Source organism: Megalopta genalis, chromosome 1 (genome assembly GCF_051020955.1).
Source record: "Megalopta genalis isolate 19385.01 chromosome 1, iyMegGena1_principal, whole genome shotgun sequence".
Classification (NCBI taxonomy): Eukaryota; Metazoa; Arthropoda; class Insecta; order Hymenoptera; family Halictidae; genus Megalopta; species Megalopta genalis.
In genome coordinates this window covers 1,538,732-1,565,957 of record NC_135013.1, presented here as the reverse complement: position 1 = coordinate 1,565,957, position 27,226 = coordinate 1,538,732, and the positions used below count along the sequence as shown (strand labels likewise).

The window sequence follows — 27,226 nt, the reverse complement described above, 5'->3', positions numbered from 1 at the left end:
AGCTAGATTAGCACTTATACGTAAAGTTCGATAAACATAACCTCGAATAGTGCTAGATTGCCTTCGACCATGCATTCGTTAATACTAACAAACTTTGACCTTCTACATTTTTTCGAGATCAAGAAACTAGAATGCTAGAATGTCTACGAACGATCACCAGTCGTGTATTAAAAGCGCACAGCAAGAATTTGTCTTCGTACAGCAAAACATTAAAACGATCACACAAGCACGAGATGGTAAACAATTTGAATACCGAATATCACGAGATTCACGGTGGACGTCGCCACCCCGGCAGGATTCGAGGCCCTGCAAGAATACATGCCGGCGTCCTCCTCCTTCACTTTCGTGATCTCCAATGCGGCGGTTGTTTCGTATATCGTCATGATATACTTCTCGCTGGCGTGGAGCTCCTGTTCGTTCCTGTACCAGGAGATTTCGGGGAACGGATTGCCAAATACCGTGCAAGTAAATCTCGCGGTCGACTCGGGCTCGGCGATCACTGGCTGGAGTTTCTGAATGAATCTCGGGGCGATCTTTTTGTCTTTGTCTGTGATCGATATCTCGACCTGAGTACGCTGCTTGCGTTTCCTTCGCCGGTCTTCGACCTGCACTTCCTCCTCAACCTTCTGTTCGACCTCGACCACTTGCTGCGCGACTTGCTCTTCGACCTGGACCACTTTCTTGGTCACTCGGGTCTCTTCGGCGGTGACCACGGCCTCTTCCACCTTCTCTTCAGGTACCTCTTCAGGCTTCTTCGGTTTCCTTCTGGTTATTTCGATGACCGATTCCACCTTCTCCACTGTCTCTTCAGGCATCTTCGGCTTCGGTTTCTCCTCAGGTTTCTCTTCAGGTTTCCCTTCAGGTTTCCCTTCAGGCTTCTCTTTCTTAACTGGTTTGAGGACCACTTCCTCAGGTTTCTCGACCTCCTCCGGCTTCTTCGGCCTTCGTTTCCTTCGCCAGGATATCTCGGACGTTTCCGTCACTTCTTCGACAACTTTGTCTTCTTCTTTGACCTCTTCAGGTTTCACTTCCTCGACTTCGACCTTCTGCGGTTCCTTAGGCCTTCGCCAAGGAAGCGCCGGAGCTTCTTCCGGCATCTTGGCGACGACCTCTTCAGTTTTCACTTGTACCACTTCTTCGGCTTTCCGCTCCACGAGCGTCTTCACCTCCTCTTCGAGTTTGGTTACAATCTTTTCTTGGTCGATCGGCACCACCGTGACCTCTTCGCGGAAATCGACCACCTTTTTGATCTTCTTGCCACGGCGCCATGGCAATTGCGGTGCCTCTTCCTCGGCAGGCTTCTCTTCCACCTCTTCAGGTACGATCGGCTTCGGTGCAATCTCATCTTTCTTAGCCTCCTCCGGTTTTTCTGGTTTCGGTATCGGTTTCAGTTTGATTTCTTCCGGTTTTTCTTCGACCGGCTTCTCCAAACGTTTCACAGGTTTCAATTTTATCTCTTCAGGCTTTTCCTCTTCCGGCTTTTCTCTCTTCACCGGCTTCAAGGTCACTTCTTCCGGCTTCTCTTCCTCCTTGGGAAGTCGCTTCACCGGCTTCAAGGTCACTTCCTCCGGTTTCTCCTCGACCGGCTTCTCTGGGCGTTTCACCGGCTTCAATTTGACTTCTTCTGGCTTCTCTTCCTCTTCAGGAAGTCGCTTCACCGGCTTCAAGGTCACTTCTCCCGGTTTCTCCTCGACAGGTTTCTCCGGGCGTTTCACAGGCTTCAATTTGACTTCTTCCGGCTTCACTTCCTCCTTCTCTCTCTTCATCGGTTTCAGAGCAACTTCTTCAGGCTTCTCCTCTTCAGGTTCCGGTACACGTTTCACGGGCTTAAGTTTAACTTCCGGTTTCTCCTCTTCCGGCTTCTCTTTCTCGATTGGCTTCAGAGTCACTTCTTCCTTTTCTCCTTCTTCCTTTGGAAGCCGTTTGACCGGTTTCAGGATCACTTCTTCAGGTTTCTCTTCTTCTTCCTTAGGAAGCCGCTTGACAGGCTTCAGTTTCACCTCCGGCTTTTCCTCTTCTGGTTTCTCTCTCTTTATCGGCTTCAAAGCAACCTCCTCCTTCTCTTCTTCTTCCTTGGGGAGCCGCTTGCCCGGTTTCAAGACAACTTCTTCAGGTTTCTCTTCTTCTTCCTTAGGAAGCCGCTTGAAAGGCTTTAGTTCTACCTCTGGCTTCTCTTCTTCCGGTTTCTCTTTCTTTATCGGTTTCAAGATTACTTCTTCCTTCTCCTCTTCTTCCTTCGGAAGTCGTTTGAAAGGCTTCAAAACAACCTCTTCAGGCTTCTCTTCTTCTTCCTTAGGAAGTCGCTTGAATGGCTTCAATTTCACCTCCGGCTTCTCTTCTTCTGGCTTCTCTTTCTTTATCGGTTTCAAGGTTATTTCTTCCTTCTCCTCTTCTTCCTTAGGAAGCCGTTTCACAGGTTTCAATTTAATTTCTGGCTTTTCTTCCTCCGGTTTCTCTTTCTTCACCGGTTTCAGAGTAACCTCTTCCTTCTCTTCTTCATCCTTTGGAAGACGTTTCGCTGGTTTCAAGGTCACTTCTTCGGGTTTCTCTTCTTCCGGTTTTGGCAGCCGTTTGAACGGTTTCAACTTCACTTCTGGTTTCTCTTCCTCCGGCTTCTCTTTCGTTATAGGCTTCAATGTAACCTCTTCTTTTTCTTCTTCCTCTTTGGGAAGACGCTTGAAAGGCTTCAAGACAACTTCTTCAGGTTTCTCTTCTTCCTCCTTTGGAAGCCGTTTCACAGGTTTCAATTTAATTTCTGGCTTTTCTTCCTCCGGCTTCTCTTTCTTCACCGGTTTCAGAGCAATCTCTTCTTTCTCTTCCTCTTCCTTAGGAAGACGTTTCGCTGGTTTCAAGGTCACTTCTTCGGGTTTCTCTTCTTCCGGTTTCGGTAAACGTTTCACAGGTTTCAATTTAATTTCTGGCTTTTCTTCCTCCGGTTTCTCTTTAATTACAGGCTTCAAAGTGACCTCTTCTTTCTCTCCTTCTTCCTTAGGCAGTCGTTTGAATGGTTTCAATAGAACTTCTTCAGGTTTCTCTTCTTCCGGTTTTGGTAAACGTTTCACAGGCTTCAATTTAACTTCCGGTTTCTCTTCCTCCGGCTTCTCTTTCTTTATAGGCTTCAACGTAACTTCTTCTTTTTCTTCTTCCTCTTTGGGAAGACGCTTGAAAGGCTTCAGTACAACTTCTTCAGGTTTCTCTTCTTCCTCCTTAGGAAGCCGTTTCACAGGTTTCAATTTAATTTCTGGCTTTTCTTCCTCCAGCTTCTCTTTCTTCACCGGTTTCAAAGTGACCTCTTCTTTCTCTTCTTCTTCCTTAGGAAGTCGTTTGAAAGGCTTCAAAACAACCTCTTCAGGTTTCTCTTCTTCCGGCTTCGGTAAACGTTTCACAGGTTTCAATTTCACCCCCGGTTTCTCTTCCTCCGGCTTCTCTTTCGTTACAGGCATCAAGGTGACCTCTTCTTTCTCTTCTTCTTCCTTTGGAAGTCGCTTGAAAGGCTTCAAAACAATCTCTTCGGGTTTCTCTTCTTCAGGTTTCGGTAAACGTTTCACTGGCTTCAATTTCACTTCGGGCTTCTCTTCTTCCGGTTTTTCCTTCTTAATCGGTTTCAAAGTGATCTCCTCCTTCTCTTCTTCTTCCTTGGGAAGGCGTTTGGCCGGTTTCAATACAACCTCTTCAGGTTTCTCTTCTTCCGGTTTCGGCAGCCGTTTGAACGGTTTCAATTTCACTTCGGGCTTCTCCTCTTCCGGTTTCTCTTTCTTAATCGGTTTCAAAGTGACCTCCTCCTTTTCTCCTTCTTCCTTCGGAAGCCGTTTCACCGGTTTCAGGGTTACTTCTTCAGGTTTCTCTGGTTCCGGTTTCGGCAACCGTCTGACCGGTTTCAATTTCACTTCCGGCTTCTCTTCTTCTTCCGGTTTCTCCATTCTTACCGGCTTCGGCATAATCTCTTCCTTGGGCACCGTGGGCACTGCTTCCTCAGGTTTCCGCATCTCTTCGGGTCTCGCTTCTTCTTCCGGCACCACTTTCTTCGGCTTCTTGCCACGACGCCATGGTAGCTCGGCCTTCTCCTCGGGGACCTCCCCGTTCTCCACAGTCTCGGGCTTCTCTAATTTCACCGGCTTAAGCGCCACCTCTTCCGAAGTCTCCTCCTCCTTCGGCAACTTCTTCACCGGCTTCAGAATAACTTCCTCCTGCTCGAGCTTCTCTTCGGGTTTCTTGCCGCGTTTGGCAGGCTTCAAGACGACGGCCGCGAAGTCCTCGGTCTCTGGCCGCTTTTCAACTTCTTTCGCGAGCTTCTTCGGCTTGCGCCAACTCACCTCGGACACCTCGCGTTGCTCTTCATCTTCCTTCTTCTCTTCGGGAAGCTCTGGCGCCGCCTCGACGACGTCCGCAGGTTTCTTCTTGCCGCGGCGCCACGGCATTTCCGGCACTTCCGCCGGCTTCTCTTCCGCTAATTCCGGCTTCGGTTTCTCGACCGGCTTCAACTTGATCTCTTCAGCGACTTCTTCGTCTTTCGGAAGCCGTTTCACCGGCTTCAAGGTGATCTCCTCCTTCTCTTCCTTCTCCTCGGGCCTCTTGCCCCGCTTCACCGGCTTCAAGGCCAGAGACTTGAAGTCCTCGACCGTTTCCTCCTCCCTCCTCGCCAGCACCTTGTCTTCGACCGTCTTCGCCTCTTCGGGTACTCTCTCGGCCGGCGGCATCGCCTTTTCAGGCTCAACAGGCTTCTCCTCGGGTTTCCTCGGCTTCGGTTTCCGGCGCCACGACACCTCCGAGACCTCTGTCGGCTGTTCCTCTTCCGAGGGTGCCTCTTCATGTTTCCCGGGCGCGAACGGCTTCGGTTCTCCAGGCTTCTCCTTCGCCGCTTCTTCGGGTCTCGGTTTCTGGAATGGTTTCAACTTGATTTCGTCACGCGGCTTCTCCTCGGGCTTGCGTATCGGAATGGGCTTCAGTTGCACCTCCTCCTTCTCCTCCTCTTCCCGTGGAATGCGTTTTACAGGCTTCAGGAGCACCTCCTCCGGCCTCTCCTTCTCTTCGGGCGCGCGTTCGCGTCTGACCGGCTTCAAGGCCACCGACCTGATGTCTTCGAGTTGTTCCACGTCCTTCTTCTCGTGCATCTTCCGCGGCGCTTTCTTGCCCCGCAGCCAAGGCACCGTCGTCTCTGCCGGCTTCTCCTCTTCCTCCTCCGTGGGCCTTTCTTCAGGTTTCTCTTCTTCCTTCTTCTTCTTCTTGCCTCGCGCCCACGGAACGGCCGCCTCTTCCATCGCCTGTTTCTCAGTCGTCTTTTCAGTCTTTTCGATGTCGAGAACAGTCGTGTCCTCCTCCTCCCGATAGGGCGCCTTCTCCGCCGGCTTCTTCTTGCCTCGCTGCCACGGGACCGGCACCTCCTTCAGCTTCTCCTTTTCTTCAACGTCTTTCTTCAGGTCGAGCAGCGTCTTGTCCTCCTCCTCGCGGTAAGGCGCCTGCTCCTTCGGCTTCTTACCTCTCCGCCAGCTCACGGCCTTCTCCAGCCTTTCCTCCTCGGTCCTCTCGTCCCTGTCCACCTTCAGCAGGCTCGTGTCCTCCTCTTCAAGGTATCCAGTCTTCTCCACCAGTTTCTGCAGCTCCACCTTCTCCACGCTCTCCTTCGCGATCTCTTTCTTCTCCGTTCTCGTCGGCTTCAATGTCACTTCTTCTATTATCTCCTTCTGGACCTCCTTCTGCTCGACCTTCGCTCTCTTCAGGGTCACCCGCTCCTCCGTCCACGGCCTCGATTCCGGCTTCTTCTCGACCACCTCGGCTCTTTTCTTTACCGTTTTGTCGACCCGGAGCTGCTCCTCCGAGCTCACGCCGAGCAACGCGGTGTCCTCTTCTTCAAGGTAGACTGCTTTCTCTTCGGGTTTCCGCGGAGCTTCCTTCGGAGCTTCCTTTGGAGCCGGCTTCAGGTCCACGCGCTCGAGCTCCGGCTTCCCGATCTCGACTTTCTCCGGCCGGGAAGGCTTCAGCTCCACCGTCTCGATCTTCTCGCGCGGAGTTTCCTTCCGCTGCGGCTTGGTCCTCTTCAGGGCCACCGCCTCCTCCGTCCAAGGCTTAGGCTCGATAACCTTCTCGGTCGAGATCGACTCCTTCCTCGTCTTCTTGATCCGCTCGTCTCTCGATACATCGAGCAGCGTCGTGTCCTCTTCCTCAATGTACTCCTCCACCTTCTTCGTGGTCTCCTCGACGATCTCTTCAGCGGTCTTCCTCGTCACCGACTTCAGATCCACCGTCTCCAGGCTCGACTTCCGTATCGGCGCCTTCACGATTTTCGACGGCTTCAATTCCACGGGCTCAACCGCCTCCTTCGCGACCTCCTTGCGCACCGGCGCCGCCCTCTTCAGGGTCACCTTCTCCTCTGTCCAAGGTTTCGGCTGCTCCGGTGCCTCGATCTTCTCTTTCCGGAGCTTCTTCACGTCCTCCATCCGCGACACGTCCAGCAACGACGTGTCCTCCTCTTCGACGTATTCGGAAGTCGCGACCGTCTCTTTGACCACTTCTTCAGGGACTGCTCTCGGAACCGGCTTCAAGGTCACTTGGTCCAGACTCGCCTTTCGCACCGGAGTCTTCGCAATCTTCGAAGGTTTCAACTCGACCGTCTCCAAGGTCTCCTTCTCGATCTCCTTTCTTACAGGCTTCGCCTTCTTCAGGGTCACCTTCTCCTCGGTCCACGGCTTCATCGCCTGGCCCTCGACTGCCTGCAGCTTGTCCAACGAGCTGTCCCGCGACCTCGGTCGCCATGGCGTCGCGACGATCGGTCGAGGTCGAACCCGCACCCGATCTTTTCTCCATGGCAGCGACTCGTCGCCCGGCGCGAGCGCTATCTCTAATGGCAATCCGCGTGCGTCCAATGGCACTGTCTCGAGGACAACGCCGTCGACGCCGCTCCCTAAACCTGTGGACGGCTTTTCGCCGGTTCGCGCTCCCGGTCCCGCTTCCCCAGGAACCTCGTAATATACACCTTTCCTTTCTGCAACGAGCCCAGCGATTTTTAATATTTTGTTTTTCTAGGAGAATAGCGTTGTCAACGGCACACACACAGCACAGGGGGCACACGGATGATGGATTAATGCGCGGAGTACGAATGGAACGGTTCGGGTTTCGGGTGGCATGCAATTTTCGTCTTTCTCGCGTTCTACGCACCGACTGTTGGTCATTTGCCGGTCGGGTTACGTTGTGAAGATATCTGGTGTCATTGGGTTTCGAGCGACGATTCGGATCGCTTGATAATTATTTTGACGAGTAATTTTTGTTTCTCTTTCTTTTTTGGGTGGTAAATAAATTTTATGTTCGCGAAAGGAAACGGGTTGTAACTAAACAAGTTCGATTCATTGTAATTGTGAAGATAATGGTACGGTAGGGGGTTAATTAATATAAGGGTAAATTACTTTAATTGAACTATTGAATATTAAAATTAATGTAATTGAACTATGAAATTAAAATTAATATAACTGAACCATTGAATTGAAATTAATTTAACTGAATTATTGAATTGAAATTAATTTAATTCCATTATTGAATTGAAATTAATTTAATCGAATTATTGAATTGAAATTAATTTAATCGAATTACTGAACTGAAATTAATTTTATTGAATTATTGAATTAATATCAATTTAATTGAACAATTGAATTAATATCAATTTAATTGAACAATTGAATTGAAATCAATTTAATTGAACAATTGAATTACAGTTAATATAATTGAACTATGGAATTAAAATTAATGTAACTGAACTATTTAATTGAAATTAATTTAATTTCATTATCGAATTGAAATTAATTTAATCGAACTATTTAATTGAAATTATCTTAATCGAGCTATCGAATTAATATTTTGTAAAATTAATCAAGGTGAACCAAAAAGAATGTCGCGCATCGTACAGTAAATAAACAATGTTACAGATATGTACCTGTGAAACGCGAGAAAATAAATTCATTTATGTCAAAGCATGAACGGATCCAATAATAGTTCTCAAGAAATGTTGTTTTCGAGTCTGATTCCCGATTGTCCAAGAAACAGACATTGTAAGAAAAGTCGCGCGTTCAAACGATGACTAACAATTTACTGAAAATACTTGCTGATCCCTAGCAAGCATCCCAAATTTCAACGAACAACGGTTTATTGTACGTGGCAGTTGAGTGTCACGCCAGCTGCGACATCCAAGTATCTTTTATTATCAACAGAAATTTGCACAGCGGCGACCGAGCGAGCGACGATCCGGTCAAATTTACCTGTTCTAACGCGATACACTATCGATGCAACATTTTCATTTGCGCTAACGCGCGATCGACTATTTATTTTCCCTGATTAATAAACGTCCTATGTACCCGGTGATCTCAAGAATATTTAATAAATTTTTTAAGGATATACTTCATCGAAATTTTCTTGAATGTTATATATTATAAATATACAAGATATTATATATTTATAATATTATAAATATATATTATAATAATATATTATAAATATATTATAATTGGTTGAATATTTAATTTTATATTATATTATATTATATTATATTATATTGTTACGGCGACTTGTCCAAATCAAGTCGCTGTAATGTGAAACTGCCCTGTTGTGAACAACTCCTTAAAGAATAATAGAAGAGAGGGGTTGCCACGGAGGTGTGTTATCAACGGACAATCGAGTAGTCGGGATCGGACCGTCGAGCGATCAACATTTCTAATTCAAAGATCTCTAACATAATTGAATTGAGTTGTATTATAGTTTATGTACTTTATTGTAAATAAAATGCCGCGACGCGAGAGAAATGCAGTAATTCGCAACAATATTATATGATATTACATTATATCATATTATATTATAATATAATATTATATTATATTTTATATTATATAATAATTTTTAATTATTGGTTATAATATTTGGTTGAATTTAGCAGAAAAAGACTAGAATTTAAGAAATTTTTTAATTTCTCAATTTCTTGATTTAGAGAAAATATTTTTCTCGACTTTTCCTTTCACTTCTCGCATCCTTTTTATTTTTTTAGGACGCGATTTCTTATAAATTAATACCGCGGTTCGGAAGCGGGTTCTATAAATAAAAGAAATTTACAGCGTCCGAATAATAAACAAATCTCGGCGAATAAACGGCCGACTATTAAACGGGGTGTATTAGCGTGGGGAGCGCGCACGTGCGCACGCGGAAACGATACATCAACGTTAAAATATCGGACCAAGTGGAATGTACCAGAAGGGAAACTCGACACGCGATGCATCATAGAAATTGTCAAGAACAATTACATGTCTCTCTCCGGTGGCCGCCTGTCGTTCTCTTCCTCGCCCGCGCGAAACACACGTGTAAATGCACTTGAAAATCCCGGGTTGCGCAATTTTGGACAGAAGGTTTGTGGAGCGGGGCCAAATCGACCTTGCTAAAGAGAAATCAAGGCAGATCGCCAGGGGATCGGCCTTCGGAAACGACGGCGAAATGATAACCTCATGCAAATATGACGATGATACGAATCCAATCAGAAATAAACCGTGGCACCGGCACCGGCACCGCCTCCGATTTTCAAGTAAACAGAATTATTTCTCGGTTAAGCGTTATCGCGTAATCCTGTTCGTTCCAAGGTCCACGAATACGCTCGCGACGGATCGTGGATATCGTGATTTCAAACGGGATTCGAAAGTGGATACAGACGACGAACGTAAACAATTGTTATGACCAGCCACGAATGATGGAATATAATTATTTGAAATTGCTCTAGGGACAGAATACATTCTAATGAGACGAAAATAATAATTCAACGAGCTTAAATATAATTATATATAATTATATTTAATATTATTATTATTATTATTATATATAATTTATTGTAATATTTCAGAAATTATAAGAAAAAGTTTCGATACTATTTCTCATTTCATCATGTTTTTTTTCAGTTGTTATCTTTCAATTGTTTACTTTATGCAATTGAAAAATTTGTTCGACCACGACAATAGTTCTTTTCGTCTTTGAAACAAGTGCACGAATAATTTTTTTAATGTAATGTTAAATTAACAAACAACCGTGTAGAGCTAGTTAAAAAATTATAGAATAATCGAAGATTATTCTCAGATAGAAATAATAATATTTGAGCGAGTATTAATAATATTTAAAGTATTCATATTATATATTTAAAATATTAATATATATTTAAAGTAAAAATATATATTTAAAGTAAAATTATATACTTAAAGTAAAATTATATATTTAAACAAATTTATATATTTAAAGTATAAACAAAGTATTAAATAATATTTCAGATACGCGCGCGCGGACCCCTGCACCTAATATTTTCATAACCGTGATTTTCCAATTGTTTACACGTTATCGAATCGCCAGGCCGTTACCGTTAAATAGTTTCCCCGGCCATGCCAATATTTCTGTTCGAGTTATATTAAATTTGCGAAACTTGAATTCGATGCACGCCGCGGAGACTCGGTTGGAAAAACATGGAGGATCATTGGCTGGCACTCGCGATGTTTTCCGAGATACTAATTTTGAATTCCTTATATAACATGAAAAGCTCTCTTACGTATGATATTTTCTCCTTCAGCTTGTTCGCGCGAGCGTTTCGTGCAAGGTGGCCGGGTTTACGTGTACATTCGCATAAATAAATTCCCTCTCGGCCACACGGGAACGTGTATTTTATTCTTTTTTTTTTTGTTCTCGAACGATGGAGAAGCACACATGGAGGACCACACGCGAATGCCTGCGCCGAAAGGTTTTCGCGCGGATCCGTGCATTTGTTTCTTTTTTTTATTCTCGGCGGGAGGTCGGGGCCGCGATATCAACGAGACCGTGGAACACCACAGGTCCCGGTCTTTCGCGTGCCTTTATTTTTAAACCCGACGAAAAACAGACGATTCGTCATGCGAGAGTGTGCGCGCGGGCAGCAGAATCCAGGCGAAACTTTTCTTCTCGGCTGTTGTATTTCTTTTTCTTCGAATGTATTTTTAAATTGGCAGTATATCGATCACCGCCCTCGGCGAATGAATAATAGAACCGTGGCGGCACGTTTGCTATTGTCTTCTCGTGTACGCGTTCCGCGAACCGGGGCAAATAATATTTCTAACGACCGTGCGAATTGGAGCGTCCGTTAAGATCGCCGGCGACCAACTCGGACGTTTCCGATCGATTCGTTCGAAGCTATCTGCCCGCTTCGTTACCGAATCCGCATTCTTTCGTCTCGAATTACTGCGCGTCGGCGAGGCGTATTCTTTCGGTCACCCGAAAGAGCACGGAACTTTTTCACCAAGTCGACCGAAGTAAACAAACCGAGCTATACTCTTTCTTTAATGTTTCTAATTCTAGAAAAGCGACGGAGATGTCGTGTATTATATTGTTTAGCTATTAATGAAAAAGTAAAGTAGAAATTACCGTGGCCTAAATTTAAAATTAATCATTATATACAGGGTGTCTCGAAAATGTCTCGCAATCCGGAAATGGGAGGTTCCTGAGGTCATTTGAAGCAACTTTTTCCTTTGCGAAAATTTTCTCCGTGACTTCGTTTACGAGTTATTAACGAAAAACACTGACCAATAAGAGGCGAGCTCGGCTGACACGCGGCGGCCCAGTCAATGAGTGCACGGAGCCCAGTTCCGCTCATTGGCTCGGCCGTCTCGCGGCAAATGATCTCGCCTCTGATTAGTCACTATTTTTCGTTAATAACTCGTAAACGAAACCGCGGATTGCATTTTCGTTAAGGAAAAAGTTGCTTCAAATAACCTCGGGAATCCCCTACTTTCGGAATTGCGGACACCCTGTATTTATTATTGTTTATTTATTAAATTTTTATTTAATTATTTGTTTATTCATTATCTCTTTGCGAGATTTCTTCTCGAATAACGCAAAATTTCAAACGATACTGTAGCAATTATAACATGAACACATTGTATCGTGTTCAAATTGCGTTTTAAATATAAAGCATGTTACTTAATTCAGATTTAGTACCTTCGTAAGTTAATTAACGTTATTTTTCCTAATTTTGTCGAATTTATTTCTTCCTTTCATAAAGATGCAGTCCTGCGACAAATACAGACCAAATTTATGGCCTAGAAAACGATTCAAAATCATTGTATCTACGAAAGAAATCAATATTATACGAATCGAATTTTGTTCGCAGAATTTATACGCAGAATTTAACTTATATTATTTTATATGAAATATCATTCGAATCGGATTTCATTGGAAAAATTCACCCGACACGCGTTGTTCGAATGAAATTTGATTCGATGAACACCATTCGACGGATTATCCGAATAAAATTGTATTCGAAGAATTTATTCAAAAGATTATCGGAATAAAATTTTATTCGAAAAATTCGCGCTCGAAATATTCGAATAAAATTCGATCCAAACAACGATCCGACTCTAATCCTAAAAAAGCGTGTTCGACAACGTTCGCGTCGAAAACAATAGTCGTGTTCGACAACGTTCGCGTCAAAAACAAAAGTCGTGTTCGAATGTTAAAAGATCCATTCAGTTGGCGTAGATCTAAAGAAAGTGAAACCTCGACTTAATTATCTAAACGATTGCTTCAAAAAATCCTACCGAGTCGTCGACGGTAGGCGTGTCGCGAGTATAGAATTCGGGGAACAACGTTCAAAAATTAAGCATGCGAATGTTCGCAGGAAGAAGGCTCGGAGAGAGAGAGAGAGAGAGAGAGAGAGAGAGAGAGAGCCCGTCGGATCGGAAAAGCAACGGGCAGGCCAAGCGGTCCGAGTGCGGAAAGCGGCGAGCGGGTGGGGAGAAGAGCGGGAGGGGCGAAGAGCGGAGAGAGAGAGAAAGAGAAGAGCGGAGAGCAACGCGGAAGTCCGTCTAGCATTCCGAGCTCGCTAATAACCACGTCGGGTCATTATTCTAGAGGAACGAGGTGACGGAGGTGGCCGTGCCGCGGTTTCCCACTTAAAATGCAAAAACCAGAGCCACGAGCCGGGCCAGGCCGCGGAGAGTGGGCAGAAAGAGAGAGAGAGAGAGAGAGAGAGAGAGAGAGAGAGAGAGAGAGAGAGAGAGAGAGAGAGAGAGAGAGAACGGTGATGCATGCACCGGGTGCTGACTACCGACGCGTCGCGTCGCGAGTGGTGGGGGGCAACTGGCGTCCGACGGCGCGCACCACGCACACCGCTGCCCCAAGAGCTTAGTCTAGCCTTAATAGTCATCCACTGGAAGCCGGAGACGAACATCGGGCCGACCAGCGCGAGCCGACATGCGCGAGAGTTCCGAGCATCCGCGTTCGATTTTTGACTTCTCGAATCGAGAGATCGATCGAACCGTGGCCACCCGGTGACAGCGACAGCAGTAACAGTGCTATCAGAGTGTAGACCAGAGTGTACGCTAGACCTCGGAGGTGTCGGTGATCGGTTGTGTCTCTAGTGAAACCGTGGAGCAACGCGACGGTTGACAGTTGTCGGCTGCCTTCGATCGGACTGCCTCGGCGCCGGGCGATCTCGATGCCGATCTCTTTGCAGTTCGATCGAAGTGCAGCCGCTTTCGAACTGGACACGTGTGAGCCCGAGCTGGTGTGGAGTGTCGCGAAGGTGGTGCGCATCGATCGAGCTATCGAAGAGGATCTACTACCATGGTTTCGCTCGCAGAGGATCGATGGTTACGTTCGCCTGACAGTTTGGACTGATTTCGCCGGTGCGATTCGTTGCTGCGCGCGCATCTCGCCGCGGTGATCTTTTACCGGAGAACGAAGCTATCGTCTCGTTTTCGAGACTCGGTGAATTAACGCGCAGCCGTCTTCTTATTTTGTGATTTTGGTGATTTTGAAACGCCGTCGGGACCGATTCTCGGCGAGCGACGAGAACGACCCTTTGACTCATGGAATATGCATCGTCGTAACGACGCGCAGCGGTGTTCTTTCTTTTTTAAAAGGAGTGAATCATTCGTTGAGCAAGGCGCTTTGTTTACCGCGATCTCGGGGCTCGGCGGAGACAGAGATTACGCTCTCGAGGGGTGACACAGACAATTTATTCGATGAATCACGGCCGATTGGAGTGGTCATGTACAGAAATAAAAATAAAATCGGAACGTTTAGCGTGACGGCGTCCCTCTGTCCCTGACCTTCTTCTCTCTTCTTCTTCTTCGTCTTTTCTTCCACTTCTTCTGTTCTCCTTGCCGTGATGACCATCGCGATACCGATCCTCGATTTCTTCGGCTTCTTCGTTGGCCTTTTCGGCGACGATCCGCCTCGAAGAATCGCTCGCGAGCGACGCGCCGTTTGTTTACGATTATTGTAACGTTCCAACCTCGACTGAATTACGTTGACAAATCACAGAACACGATGCTGCGTTGTACAACCGACACACAACCCGTGCACGCTGTCCGCTAATTAGGTTATACTTGATGCTTCTATTTTTATCTAATTATGTATAATATATAAAATAATATATATGATATATATATATGTAATATATGAAACGACATATATACGTAAGTAATATCTTCGTGTAACTTCTGTATATTATACGTGTAACTAGACTGCGAATTTTGTACGCATTTATGGAAAGATTGTAAACAATAAATTTTGAATAAAATCCAATACAATTTTATGATTCGCTTGATTTTCACATCAATTTTAATAATTGTCGTGAAAATTTAATTTGGTAGATGAAAGATTGAATAGCGAGAAAAGAAAAGGAGTTAATAATCTCGACGTGTAAATTACAACTTGTTAAAATTATTTAAGAGAGAAAGAAGATCGCACGTTGCCCTACGTTTTATATTGTCCGTAGACTCGTCGACCAATGTTGCAACGTTCTTTCTCAGCTTTTAACGGCGCGGGTTCCCTATCCGCAAAATTAAAACAAATATATATATATATATATATATATATATATATAAATTAAAGTAAATTAAAATAAATTAAAATAAATTGAGATAAATTCAAATAAATTGAGATAAATTGAATTGAAACGGTCGAGCTCACTTAATGGAAAAATAGAGATTGAAACAGATGGTTCGATAAGGATGTTTATTTGTTGGAAGCTCGCAGGCCGACGTTCGACAGAGGCGTTTCTCGGATTCGGCGAACACGATTTCACGGCTGCACCGGTCCGCGCGGCGTTGGTCTGCGGTTTTCCACCCGAAATAATTCGTTCCCGCCTTCCAGAGTGCGCTGACACGCGTATTCGCCGTCTTATTTCTAGCGCGGCTGAATCACCAAAATCACTGGCAGCTGGACCGCGGCCGAAATAGTTGGCCGCAGCGACCGCCTCCGAACATCGCCGCGGCCGTTTCGCGCTGCGCCGGTGTCGACGAACAGTGGGGGTGGTCGAGGACCGAAAGACGAAGGTGAACCACGGGAAAAGAAGGTCCGGCCGATGAATCATCGTCCCGTTCTTTTTCAACCTCCGATAGAAGCTGCGCCGATGACGCGTTGCCAGTTGTCTTCGGGGCTTCAGGTGGTCGTCGCTCTTCAAGGTCGCTGCTGACGGACGAGACCGCACCGCACCGCACCGCATCAGAACTTTCTTTCTCTCTTGACTTTTATCTTTTTGTTAATAGACTGCGGGTTTTATGCGACAGAATTCTTTGGACCAAACGCGAGACGGTAAAATTGTTTGAAAGAGATAGGTCCCGTTGCTTGATTTTTAATATCATTGAAATTGAATTTGCATTGTTCGGAAAGGTTAAATTTTATGGATTTATGTATTTTGCAGCTAACACATTGACTACACGAATAGCAACTACCGAGTTATTTAATCAATTACATAAAATGCTAAATAAAGTAAAATGCTAAAATCTAAATCGGACTTCCGGCAATTCTTTCATTACAATGCCTATTTAATTTATTATAATGTATGTCCAATGTATTATAATATACGTCGAATTTATCGTAATATACGTTCAAATTTTGTAATAATTATATGCCCGAACAAACTCATTGAATAAATTGCTTACGAATATAATAACTTTATAATTTAATAAATATATTAATAAATCTAGCGTCAGCAATTACTGTCGTTTGAAAATAATTCTGTAAATCGACGCGTCAATGCGGACAATTTTTATCTCGCACAAATAACCGCAGTCTACCCCTAACACACGAGTTTCATAAACAATTGAACCGAACCCTTTACACAATATTTTTGGACCTTTCTTTTCTCCTTAATACCTTGTACCATCGATCGCTGTATAGCGTAAAAACTGGTTCGTTTATTCGCACTACATTTGCATCGATAAATAAATATATAATTAGTTTTCTCAGACGCTGCGAATTTCCGACGAACCCAAGGAAGATCGCGTACAGATTCGGCGCTCGGAAATCCAACGGTTCCTCCTCGGTCTGTTCAGCGCCAGCTGGTGCGAGGTTTTTATAACAAGCGAACGAGGAAGACTGTGGTTCCTTTCACACCCGGTAGACAACGATAAAGAGCGAAGTAACCAGTCGTCGCGCGGCAACGCGCGTTTAAGAATAATACCGGACCATCTGGCGATCATAATCTCCCTCGATCATTTTGGCATCTCACGAATTCATTACGCAGGACCACAGGGTTCCTAGCCAGACCGCCGCGGGATTGTGCAAATTTTCATTTAAATAGACGAATTTCGCGGAAGCGAACCAAAAGAGCGTTGGAAATGTGGCAGCTCGAACCTTTTCGATCTACGTTCAACCCTGAAACAGCCCCATGGAGCAGAGCAGAGCTCAACAAAATTTTTCATTCGTTCGCGAACCGATAAACAGATGCTAGAACATTGAGGTTATGTCAAGGTTACGTATTATATAACCTATAATTAGACTGCGGATTTTGTACGCGTTTATGACAAAATCGATTCAACATCGAGGGAAGATTAAAAGAATTTAAAAATGTCGACGATCTGTTCCTTGCAACTATATAAACAATTTTTATTTTGCGCGAAAGTCCGCAGCCTGCCTACAGTATATAATACATAATAATAATGATAGTAATAATAATAATAATAATAATAATAATAATAATAATAGTAATATATATAATATGTAATAATTATGTATATAATAATACAAATATATATATATATATATATATATATATATATATATATTATTAACATAATAATTATGTATAATATTATGTATATAACAATAAAAATATATATATTATAAAACGCAACCCCACAATACGCAACCCCCCACTTACGCCGAGAAAACAAAATCGTTCAAGAGCGAACGAGATCGAATACTTCAATAAAATATTTAAAGTCGATGGAATTCGATTGAATAAATAGCTACTATACGCCGGGAACAACGAAGATACTGCGACGAAATATCGTCGAGAATACGGTTCGACAGATTGCTAGCGAAACTTGCAAATTAGTCCGGGAGATGGCGATTGTGCAATTCCGGAAATAGTCGAGAGTTGGAGAGGTTAATTCCAGCGTTCGACGGTGTCCTTTTCAGTCCGAGTGCCGGGTGAGTCATTCGCGAGCAAATCCGCGCGTGCTGCTCGCTCGGTACGAGTTCACGGTGTTTAATAGCTTCGGTGCGGAGGGATTGTACACGCTTGAAATAAATTCGTAGGCCCGTAGGATGAACGGTGAACCGGTGATTAATTCTGTTGATCCTTGCCCAGCCAGGCCCGAACCGCGCGACGCGACAAGAGCCCGTATTTATGGCAGAGATTGTCCGCCGGCGTGCCAGGTGTTTTCGCGGATGGCTGGTTTCTTTCCTTTTGCCGCGGCAGCGGCGGCGGCGGCGGCCTGCCTCTCGCAATTAAGCCCGCGATATCGACGCTCGGGCGGCCGCGCTGCCAGAATCCAATTAGAACGGCCGCGGCGGCGGATTCGTGGCGCGCGGCCGCCCGATGAAAAAGGACCCCGCGGATGGATCGAGCGAACCCATCGAACCGATGCGCTGCGAACTAACGACGACCCGGTCGAGCTCGGCTCCGCTTTGCAATTAATTAGACGGATAGCCGAGATTAACGAGCCGGACCCGCGAGCGGTCTAATTTTGCGACGGCTCGCCGGATGCTAACGCGAACGCCGCCACGGTTCTCCGAGCTTCCTGAACGAACGCGGCTGGAGAACGCGGGTCTAATAAAATGGTCTAATGGAAATCACTCGATAAAATTGTAAAGATTATTATTATTATACCAATGATTCCCCCCCCCCCCGCCATCCCTTTCGCAGATTCTAATTTTATGACGGATATATTTCTTTCGTTCGAGCAACCGTGTTTCTGATTCTAAGGATACACCGTCGAATAATTATATTATGATTATATATTAAATAATTATATATATATATATATTTATATTATATAATACATATTAATTATATAATTAATTATATTATTATATTATAATTAATTATAACATATAATTGTGTAATTAATTATATTATACTATTATATGTTATAATTAATTAATAAACTGCAGATTCCATGGATTTATAAAGAGAAACGAGTAGATCAGACATAAAACGGTAAGAACATTTCGAAAATATAAAGATACTGTTGCATTATTATCAATTTATTGCTATTATTAAAATAAATGTTATTAGCAAATAAATTGCTATTATTGAATTATAATAAAAATAAAATAAAAGTAAATGATCATAAGTAAACGAATATAATAATGTAAATACATAGTTCCCGATCTACTGAAATTGTTAAATAATAAACGAAACTTTCCAGGCGACTCCTATCTTTCGCACTGGTCACACAACGATCGGCGGATTATTAAATAATTTCTCGCGCGTCTTCGTCGATTCGAAATGAAACAAAAAATTTCGTTCTATTCGCGGATATCCGCGGAACAGTGGATTCGTGTCGGCCGCGCCATTGTTTTCCGCGACGGTGAACATTTTGGTCTACTTCTTGCTGTAAGCAGTGTGGGGTGTAATTACGGTGCGGAGATCTAGCACGGCTCCGTATGAAATATTTTTTTTCCGTAGGCGAGCGGCAGAGATAATCGCGGAGTCGTCCGCGTGTAGCTAAAATTGTAGTGCGTGCTGTCCGCGCTTGTTGATTTTTCGGAAAACGCTTTGCTTTGCGCCGGGGTGCCAATTAACTTGTTCATGAATTATTAATTATCGCGTATTATTATTTGTCGCGTTCTTCTATTCGGCTTTTGTATGTATACGAGTAATGTTCGCCATGGTGCGCGACTGCTATAAGAAAATAATAGCGAACAGGGGAAAAATTGATGATTAATTATGAGATGCACCGATATGTTGGCGGATTGTTAGATTAATCAGATTTAATCAGAGTTTTCAGGCTGGAAACGATCCTTCGGGAATTACTTTCTGTGAACTTAAACGAATGGTAATTTAAATAAATGGTCATCTAAATGGACAGTTATTTAAATGCACAATAATCTAAATACACAGTAATTTAAATAAATGGTAATTTAAATTAACTGTAATTTAAATGAACAGTAATGTAAATGAACAGTAATTTAAATAAATGGTAATCTAAATGAACAGTAATTTAAATGAACAGTAATTTAAATAAATGGTAATCTAAATGAACAGTAATTTAAATAAATGGTAATTTAAATGAACAGTAATTTAAATGAACAGTGATTTAAATGAACAGTGATTTAAATGAACAGTGATTTAAATAAATGGTAATCTAAATGAACAATAATTTAAATGAACAGTAATTTAAGTGAACAGTGATTTAAATAAATGGTAATCTAAATGAACAGTAATTTGAAAATTTAAATGAACAGTAATTTGAAAATTTAAATGAACAGTAATTTAAATAAATGGTAATCTAAATGAACGGTCATCTAAGTGAACAGTAATCTAAACGGACAGTAGTCTAAATAAACAGTAACCTAACTGAACAGTAATTGAGCCGAACAGTAACCTAAATAATTTGAACACAGCAATAAAATATATATGTCTCTAACGAAGCTATCTGGAAGTAAAACGTCCATTCTACATTTGAGAAGCACAGCACGTTCGAAAGTCGAGCACACGGCTGTCTACATCCGGTGTTATCCGTTCTAAAGTAATCGTTTACCATAACGTTGGAAATCAGGGGTGGGGAGATGGGGTGGATCCGGCCGGCGATGAAGTACAATCTAACTTTAGAGCAACCTTTGCTAAGGTAATCTCTTCCACCCCAATTTCTAGAAGTGGGCAGACTAATTATAAAGGATCGTCTTCTTTTAGAACGGGGCATTACAAAATTTTCGGGAAGCGCTCTGGCTCGTAATTAACAGGCGCTTAGGCAGCGAGAACCGAGCGGAGGGAAATCCTTCGAGAATACGACGATGTCGATAGCTCGACGCTGTCGAACATTTCTTTGTTCCTTAAATAACGCGAAATACTCGACGGAGGATTTTTCGAGGTTTCTTTTTGAACTGATCCGACGAGAAATGTTTCTCGTGGTGGATTATAATTTTGCATTTTTTTTTTAATGTTGCTAATGGTGTAATAATTATGCAATATTGATTCAATGTTGACAGTATTATGAAACGAATATTTAATATTAATATTGATATTGGTATCGAGATTAATATTAAACATCTGTTTGATACTGATATTAATATTAAACATCTGTTTGATATTGAGATTAATATTAAACATCTATTTAATATTAATATTGAGATTAGTATTAAACATATATTTGATATTAATATTGATCTTGAGATTAATATTAAACATCTATTTAATATTAATATTGAGATTAGTATTAAACATATATTTAATATTAATATTGATCTTGAGATTAATATTAAACATCTATTTAATATTGATATTGATATTGAGATTAGTATTAAGCATTTATCTGATATTAATATTGATGTTGAGAATATTAAACATCTACTTAATATTCTTATTGATATTGAGATTAATATTAAACATCTATCTGATATTAATATTGATATTAATATTAATATAGAACATCTATTTAATATTTAATATTGATATTGACATTAATGTAGAACATATATTTAATATTAATATTGATATTGAGATTAATATTAAATATCATTTGATATTAACATTGATATCAATACGAAACATCTATTTAATATTAATACTAATATTCACGCGATTATTAGATATCTATTTAACCTTAAGAATAGTACAAAACTAACACGCAATATTAATACCAACATTAACCTCGAATCTGCAGAATATTCGTTCTCTCTCCGTAACATTAATAATATCTCATTACAATAACATTTAAATTTAAGATCGTTTATCCCACCGAAAGGTACCATAATCCTCTCGATTCCAGAAAAAAAAAGAACCGCACGGCAATCAAATCCGCGAATATAGATTTCACGATCGATTCGAGTTTCCAGAGGTCGCGGCTAGGTTCTCGCGCGGGGTTGCCCCTTCTCCCCCGCTGCGCCTCGCCACGCCGCGGTTTTCGCGGATCGTATTTACGGGCATCTTATTTATGCGTCGCTTCTAAAACGTGAAAGTGGTCTCTCGTAGGAGAACCGCGCGCACGCGCGAGTGGCCAGGAGGCAAGGAGAGACCCCACGTGAATTCACCGAGACTTCGGGGAGTTCGGCGTGGCGCGGCGCAACGCGACGCGGCGACCAAATATAGCCGGGTAATGTAATACACGTCACGTGGTCAGAAATAGCCTAAGAAGAGGGCCTAGCCGAGTCTGCACACGGCACTGCGGCCGGCCGGCCGTTCGTCCGTTCGTCCCTCGTTCTTAGCCGAGCCGCTACCCAGAAGCGATGGAAGAAAATACGTTTACCTCTTCACGCTCGTTAAAACCAGTTACTCCGAGAGAAAGGTGATACTCGGAGCACAGAGCCGCGGCTCGTTAAACACCCGTCTCTACAGACCGTTCGGACACGCGTGTTACAAGTGCGTGCGCAGATGCACGCTCGCGCGAAAACCGGGTCCGTGGACGGACGAGAAAATCACTTTTCTCCTGCTGTCACGTCCAGGCCAATTTCTCGAACCCCGTCTCAAGCTGTCCGACAACTCGACGTTGACGTTACTTTTATTTAAAAATCGACCGAGACGATTTTCAGTGGCAGGAAATTCGATGAACAGAGACGCGATCGTTTCGATCATTTTTATTAGTTGAAAGCTGCGCTAACTGTGTTATTCGATTTTTATAGAGCTATAATTGTGAAACTATAATGTCTTTAATGTCCTGTAATAAGGAATTTGAATATCGAAGGTTTGGAGCGTATTTAAATCGTATACCAGATCGCGAGAAATTGGAGCGAAGTAGTTTTTGAAGTAATTTGTTTATTTGTCGTTCGAACAAAGGATAATTTACTAAATGTAAATTTAACCACGAAAATAGAGCGAATTTATTTGCTTTTAGGAAATTATGGGACGTTTTTTGAAGCAATATGTATTTGTAGTTTTTGATAAATATTGATCTTAAGAGATAGAGTTTGTGATTAAAAATTAATAGAAACTTATACGCGTGAAATACTATACTAAATAATTATTTCCAATACATTGTAAGAAGATGGTATTTTCAATAGATAGTTTTCTTTACCGCGCGACATAAATAACTATATTTTAATGTATATATAATAGTAGATATATAATGTGTATATATAATAATAATGTAAATATAATATAATATAATAACTATTAATAATAACCTTTTCTATTATCCACCGATCTCTACAACGTCAAATAAATCTCAATATACTGTTTCCAATGCTTTGTTAAATATTTTTCCCTTGGTCCATGAAATACTACTCCTGCCAAAAAATCATTCGACTACCTTTTAAAACACAATAACTTTCTTCAAATTGGTTTAATTAACTCGAACCTTTTTTAAGTGTTAAAGCGACCAGCACACCTTTCTTTCTTAATTTTGCTATTACATAAAATGATAAACAAAATATGCACCCCTCAAATTTTCGTTCCAGGTTCAAATAAAAAGAAAAGGAAGTTAACAAAAAAATGAATGTCAGTATTTATTTCATTATATCGTAAACTGGTCCCTTTAACACTTGAAAAAAAAGATTCAAGTCGATCAGACCAGTTTTTAAAAAAAGTTATTACGTTCGAAAATGTCGAACGAACAGACTTTTGCCGGGGGTTGTACACTCGTGCGCGGAGTTCCGACGGCCGTCTCGGGATTGAACGCGCCGGTGCCAGCGCAATTTTATTGTTTTTGTTCAGAAAGATCTTAATATCCAGGGTCAAAAATAGTCTCGCGGCTTCTGCACCCGATTTCCTCGCGGGAGCCGAAACTCCCCCCCCGAAGAGTTTCCTCGGGTTCTGTTATTTTAGCCGCAATAAATCTGGCAAGTGCTGCAACGGGTCCCGCCGCGGCGATGCTCTGTCTAGCCGCGAACGTGTGTGTCTCATTGTTTGATCGATTGCAACGTTGATTAAGGAAGCCCGCCCGTAGATCCCCGGCTATTTCGGTACGGCGGACTCGCGGCTCCGTCGCTCGCGGTTTCACCCCATTATTTTCGGGGTGACGAACGGCGCCGCGAATTGTTTTACGGCACCCAGAGAGTGAATCATCCGCGTTCCGATTCGATCTCCCCTCCCCAAACGCGCCGCCGCGCGCTCGTTGTCGCAACCGAATGCGAACAATTTATGCTCGAGGCGCGTCGAACGTTGTTGCATTGCATCGGCGAAAAGTCATCGACCATTTAACGCTAGAACAAAATTACTTGTTCTTGTATTTCATACAATTATACAGGGTGTCCCAAAAATGTCTCACAATCAAATGGCAGGTTCCTTGGATCATTTGAAGCAACTTCTTCCTTTACAAAAATTTTCTCCGAGGCACCGTTAACGAGTTATTAACGAAATACAGTGACCAATAAGAATCGAGTACGGCTGACGCGAGGCGGCCCAGCCAATGAGCGGAATTGGGCTTCGTGCGCTGATTAGCTGGGCCGCCTCCCGTCAGCCGTACTCGATTCTTATTGGTCACTGGATTTCGTTAATCTACTCCGTAAGAGTGCCTGGATTGGGTTGGACTCGAGGTGGCAGTGGGAGTAGCACGCTGTCTTCCCCTGATACGATAGTGAACGAGGGTAGAGCCCGAACATCAGGCATAAGTCGCAAGAGCGGCCGGTATGGTCCACCAAGGACTTAGGTACGGCCCGTCTCTCAGAGACCACAGTTTAGACGACAACACTAACTGTATTTCGTTAATAACTCGTTAACGGTGCCTCGGAGAAAATTTTTTTAAACGAGAAAGTTGCTTTAAATGTCCCGAGGAACCCGCCACTTTCGGATAACGAGACATTTTTGGGACATCCTGTATTAATATTTCTAAAATATGCATACAATAAATTTTTTGAAACAGTTTCCTTTCTTTCTCGTCGTTCGATTGAACTATATATATAAATAATAATAATAATATACTATATTGATATAAAATTATCGTTGTCGCGTTATTATTTTTATTCAGTTTGTGTTCAATCTTCGCTCGTAAAATAGGAAAATATACAATATGGGGACGTAAAAATATTGCTATGTCTTTCCTTAGATGATTTATTAATTTCTAATTAATTAGAAGCGGGTGTACAGTCGCCTCCGAAAGTACGTGAACGTCTTTTTGATGCGGAATAACGTTTTTCAAATTGGTTTATAGAACTTGAATATTTTTCAGACGTTAGACCGATTAGTCTTCTTAGAAATTAATGTACAAAAAATTCTTTTAGATAACAATCGATTGGAATAATAAAAAAAATATTAAAAAGTGATGTTTTTTTAAACTTTTTTATCCGAGCCCACGAGGAAAATTTGAAAAATACATTTTGGATTAATTAAAGATCGCGAAAAATCGCAGTTTCTCGCGAATTTCAAGCGAAGAAAAAGTTTACGAAACATCGTTTTTTAATTTGTTCCAACGAATTGGAATCTAAAAGAATTTTTTGTGTACTCGTTTCATTGAAAATTAATCGATCTAACGTCTCGAAAAAATATTCGAGTCCTTCAAAAGAATTTGGAAAATGTTGTTCCGTTTGAGAAGGCGTTCTCGCGTACTTTCCGAGGCGACTGTACCTCAATCGTCGTTAGCTCTAGCGTTAACTCGCGTCCCTCAGGCCGCGCTGCCAAAAGATTGACGGATCCATTCGTTACTCATCTCATTACTCGCATAAATCGTTCCGAACGAGCTCTACTCGTCTCTCTCTCGAAATTCATCGATTCTTCGAGCCACCGTGTTGCCAGATTTTAGAACGAACGACGCGCTCGCCGCGTCAACCCCGTGGCATCGGTCCGCGATTTTTACGCAATTATTGCGGCCTTGATCATTTTTAACAGAAGATCGAGAGAGATCGTTCGTTGCTTAAGTCGTTCGTGCGTGATCCAGTTTCGCGAGGGAAATATTTTGTGGACGCTTTCAGAGAATCTCGGTTAAAGAGGGGTCGACAGATTTTGCGAAATGCGACGATTTTTTGGTGTTTGTTTCACGACGACTTTGTTTCACGTTTAACAAATATTTTGTTACACGTGATTTTTAGGCGAAATGAAAACTGTTCGCATTGATTGCAAAAGATACGGGGGCTACAGAAATTAAAATTTCTTTTCTTAACGATGTCAACGAGCTGCAAATAATGCAAATAATGCAAATAATGCAAGTAATGCAAATAATGCAAATAATGCAAGTGATGCAAATAATGCAAATAATGCAAGTAATGCAAATAATGCAATATAATTTCAAATTCAGTCGAAATGTTTTTATCGTTTCGAGACATGGATCTATTCGTTTCTCTCGTAAACACGTGAAATTCGCGATTCAGCGATGGCAATTAAATGTTTCGCGATGTAAACGTGTGACAAAATGTGTGTGTGTTTAATGGAGTTCATTGTAATGTAAATGTAATAGTTCTCGATATTGCAGACGTGTCACAAAGCGTTGAACAGAGATTAATCGTGCGTTTGTTGGCAGAAAGGACCGCGTTGTTATTTGACACGAAATTCTGGGAGTTAACTAATTCTGCGAATTAACTAATTCTGGGAACTGACTAATTCTAGGAATTGACTAATTCTGAGAATTAACTAATTCTGCGAAGTAACTAATTCTGGAAATTGACTAATTCTGCGAAGTAATTAATTCTGGGAATTATCTAATTCTGGATATTAACTAATTCTAGGAATTAACTAGTTGTGGGAATTCACTAATTCGGGGAATTAACTAATTCAGTGATGTAATTAATTCTGGAAATTGACTAATTCTGCGAATTGACTAATTCTGGGAATTAACTATTTCTGCGAAGTAATTAATTCTGGAAATTAACTAATTCTGGGAGTTAACTAATCCTGGGAGTTAACTAATTCTGGGAATTAACTAATTCTATGATGTAATTAATTCTGGAAATTGACTAATTCTGCGAAGTGACTAATTCTGGGAATTAACTAATTCTGCGAAGTAATTAATTCTGGGAGTTAACTAATTCTGGGAATTAACTAATTTTGCGAAGTAACTAATTCTGGGAAATAACTAATTCTGTGAATGAACTAATTTTGGCAATTAACTAATTCCGTAAATTAGTATGCCACGTATTTGCATGCGTAGCAATTAAAACATGTTCTACATAAATTCCTGATTTGAACAAGTGCAGAATGATAACGATTCTGTATGGAACTCGGAGATGCCATTTCTACTACAAATAATTTAAAAAATCTTTCCTGCGTTTTCTTACTAACTATATATATATCCATGTATATATGTATAATATATATGTATGTCCATCGACGTACATACGTACGTATCGTGTGTAAAGCTATCGAATCGGCAACAAACGAGGCTTGTACTTAAAACAATCGATTTTATTGGCCTTTCCATTGTACAATAATAAATAATCGATTAGTAGAATGTTAAAAGGAGGGTATTCTGCGTGTTTAGTCGTGTAACTATAAACTTCTCGCCGGCGTGACTAAAATCGTAGATTAATCTCTCTCACTCACTCTCTCACTCTCTCTCGCACATACATACTTTCTTTCTCTCTCTCTCTCTCTCTCTCTCTCTCTCTTTCTTTCCATCTATTCGACGGCGGGTCTAATGTATACACTTACAAATCTATATATGTATATTATATAATTTTTTTTTAACGATACACGTATATGCTTGTTTGTTTATATATATTGAACATCGACACTAAAACGAACGAGTATAAACGAGTATGAACGAGTTTCGTGGTCGTCCACCGAATCGTCGCGTCGTTTTCGCATCTAGACTCCCACAGAGATTATATACATACGTACGTATACATATGTATACATATATCTGTCTCTCTCGCGATCCTCGCGATCTTCGAGATCCTCGCGGCGGACGAAAGCGATCCACTTTAATATAGA

The 27,226-nt window shown here is 42.2% G+C and overlaps 1 protein-coding gene and 1 long non-coding RNA gene across 15 annotated transcripts in view; one reads left to right on the top strand and one right to left on the bottom strand.

Annotated features, from left to right (window-relative positions):
• The window catches only part of sls (sallimus), a 188,024-nt gene that overhangs the window by 70,378 nt on the left and 90,420 nt on the right, over window positions 1–27,226 (bottom strand). For 11 of the 14 annotated variants that reach the window (XM_076528787.1, XM_076528778.1, XM_076528791.1 and 8 more), the window contains one exon: window positions 254–6,979. The exons of 2 other annotated variants lie outside the window; for them this stretch is intronic. In XM_076528787.1, coding sequence (XP_076384902.1) covers window positions 254–6,979 — 6,726 coding nt within the window. Of the gene's footprint in view, window positions 1–253; window positions 6,980–13,971; window positions 16,639–27,226 lie in introns of those variants that run through there. One more of the 14 variants, XM_076528795.1, reaches the window with a different exon arrangement.
• Window positions 17,321–18,063, top strand: LOC143258769 (uncharacterized). The gene is made up of 2 exons (XR_013032602.1): window positions 17,321–17,415; window positions 17,580–18,063. It is a non-coding gene; the product is annotated as an uncharacterized LOC143258769 (long non-coding RNA).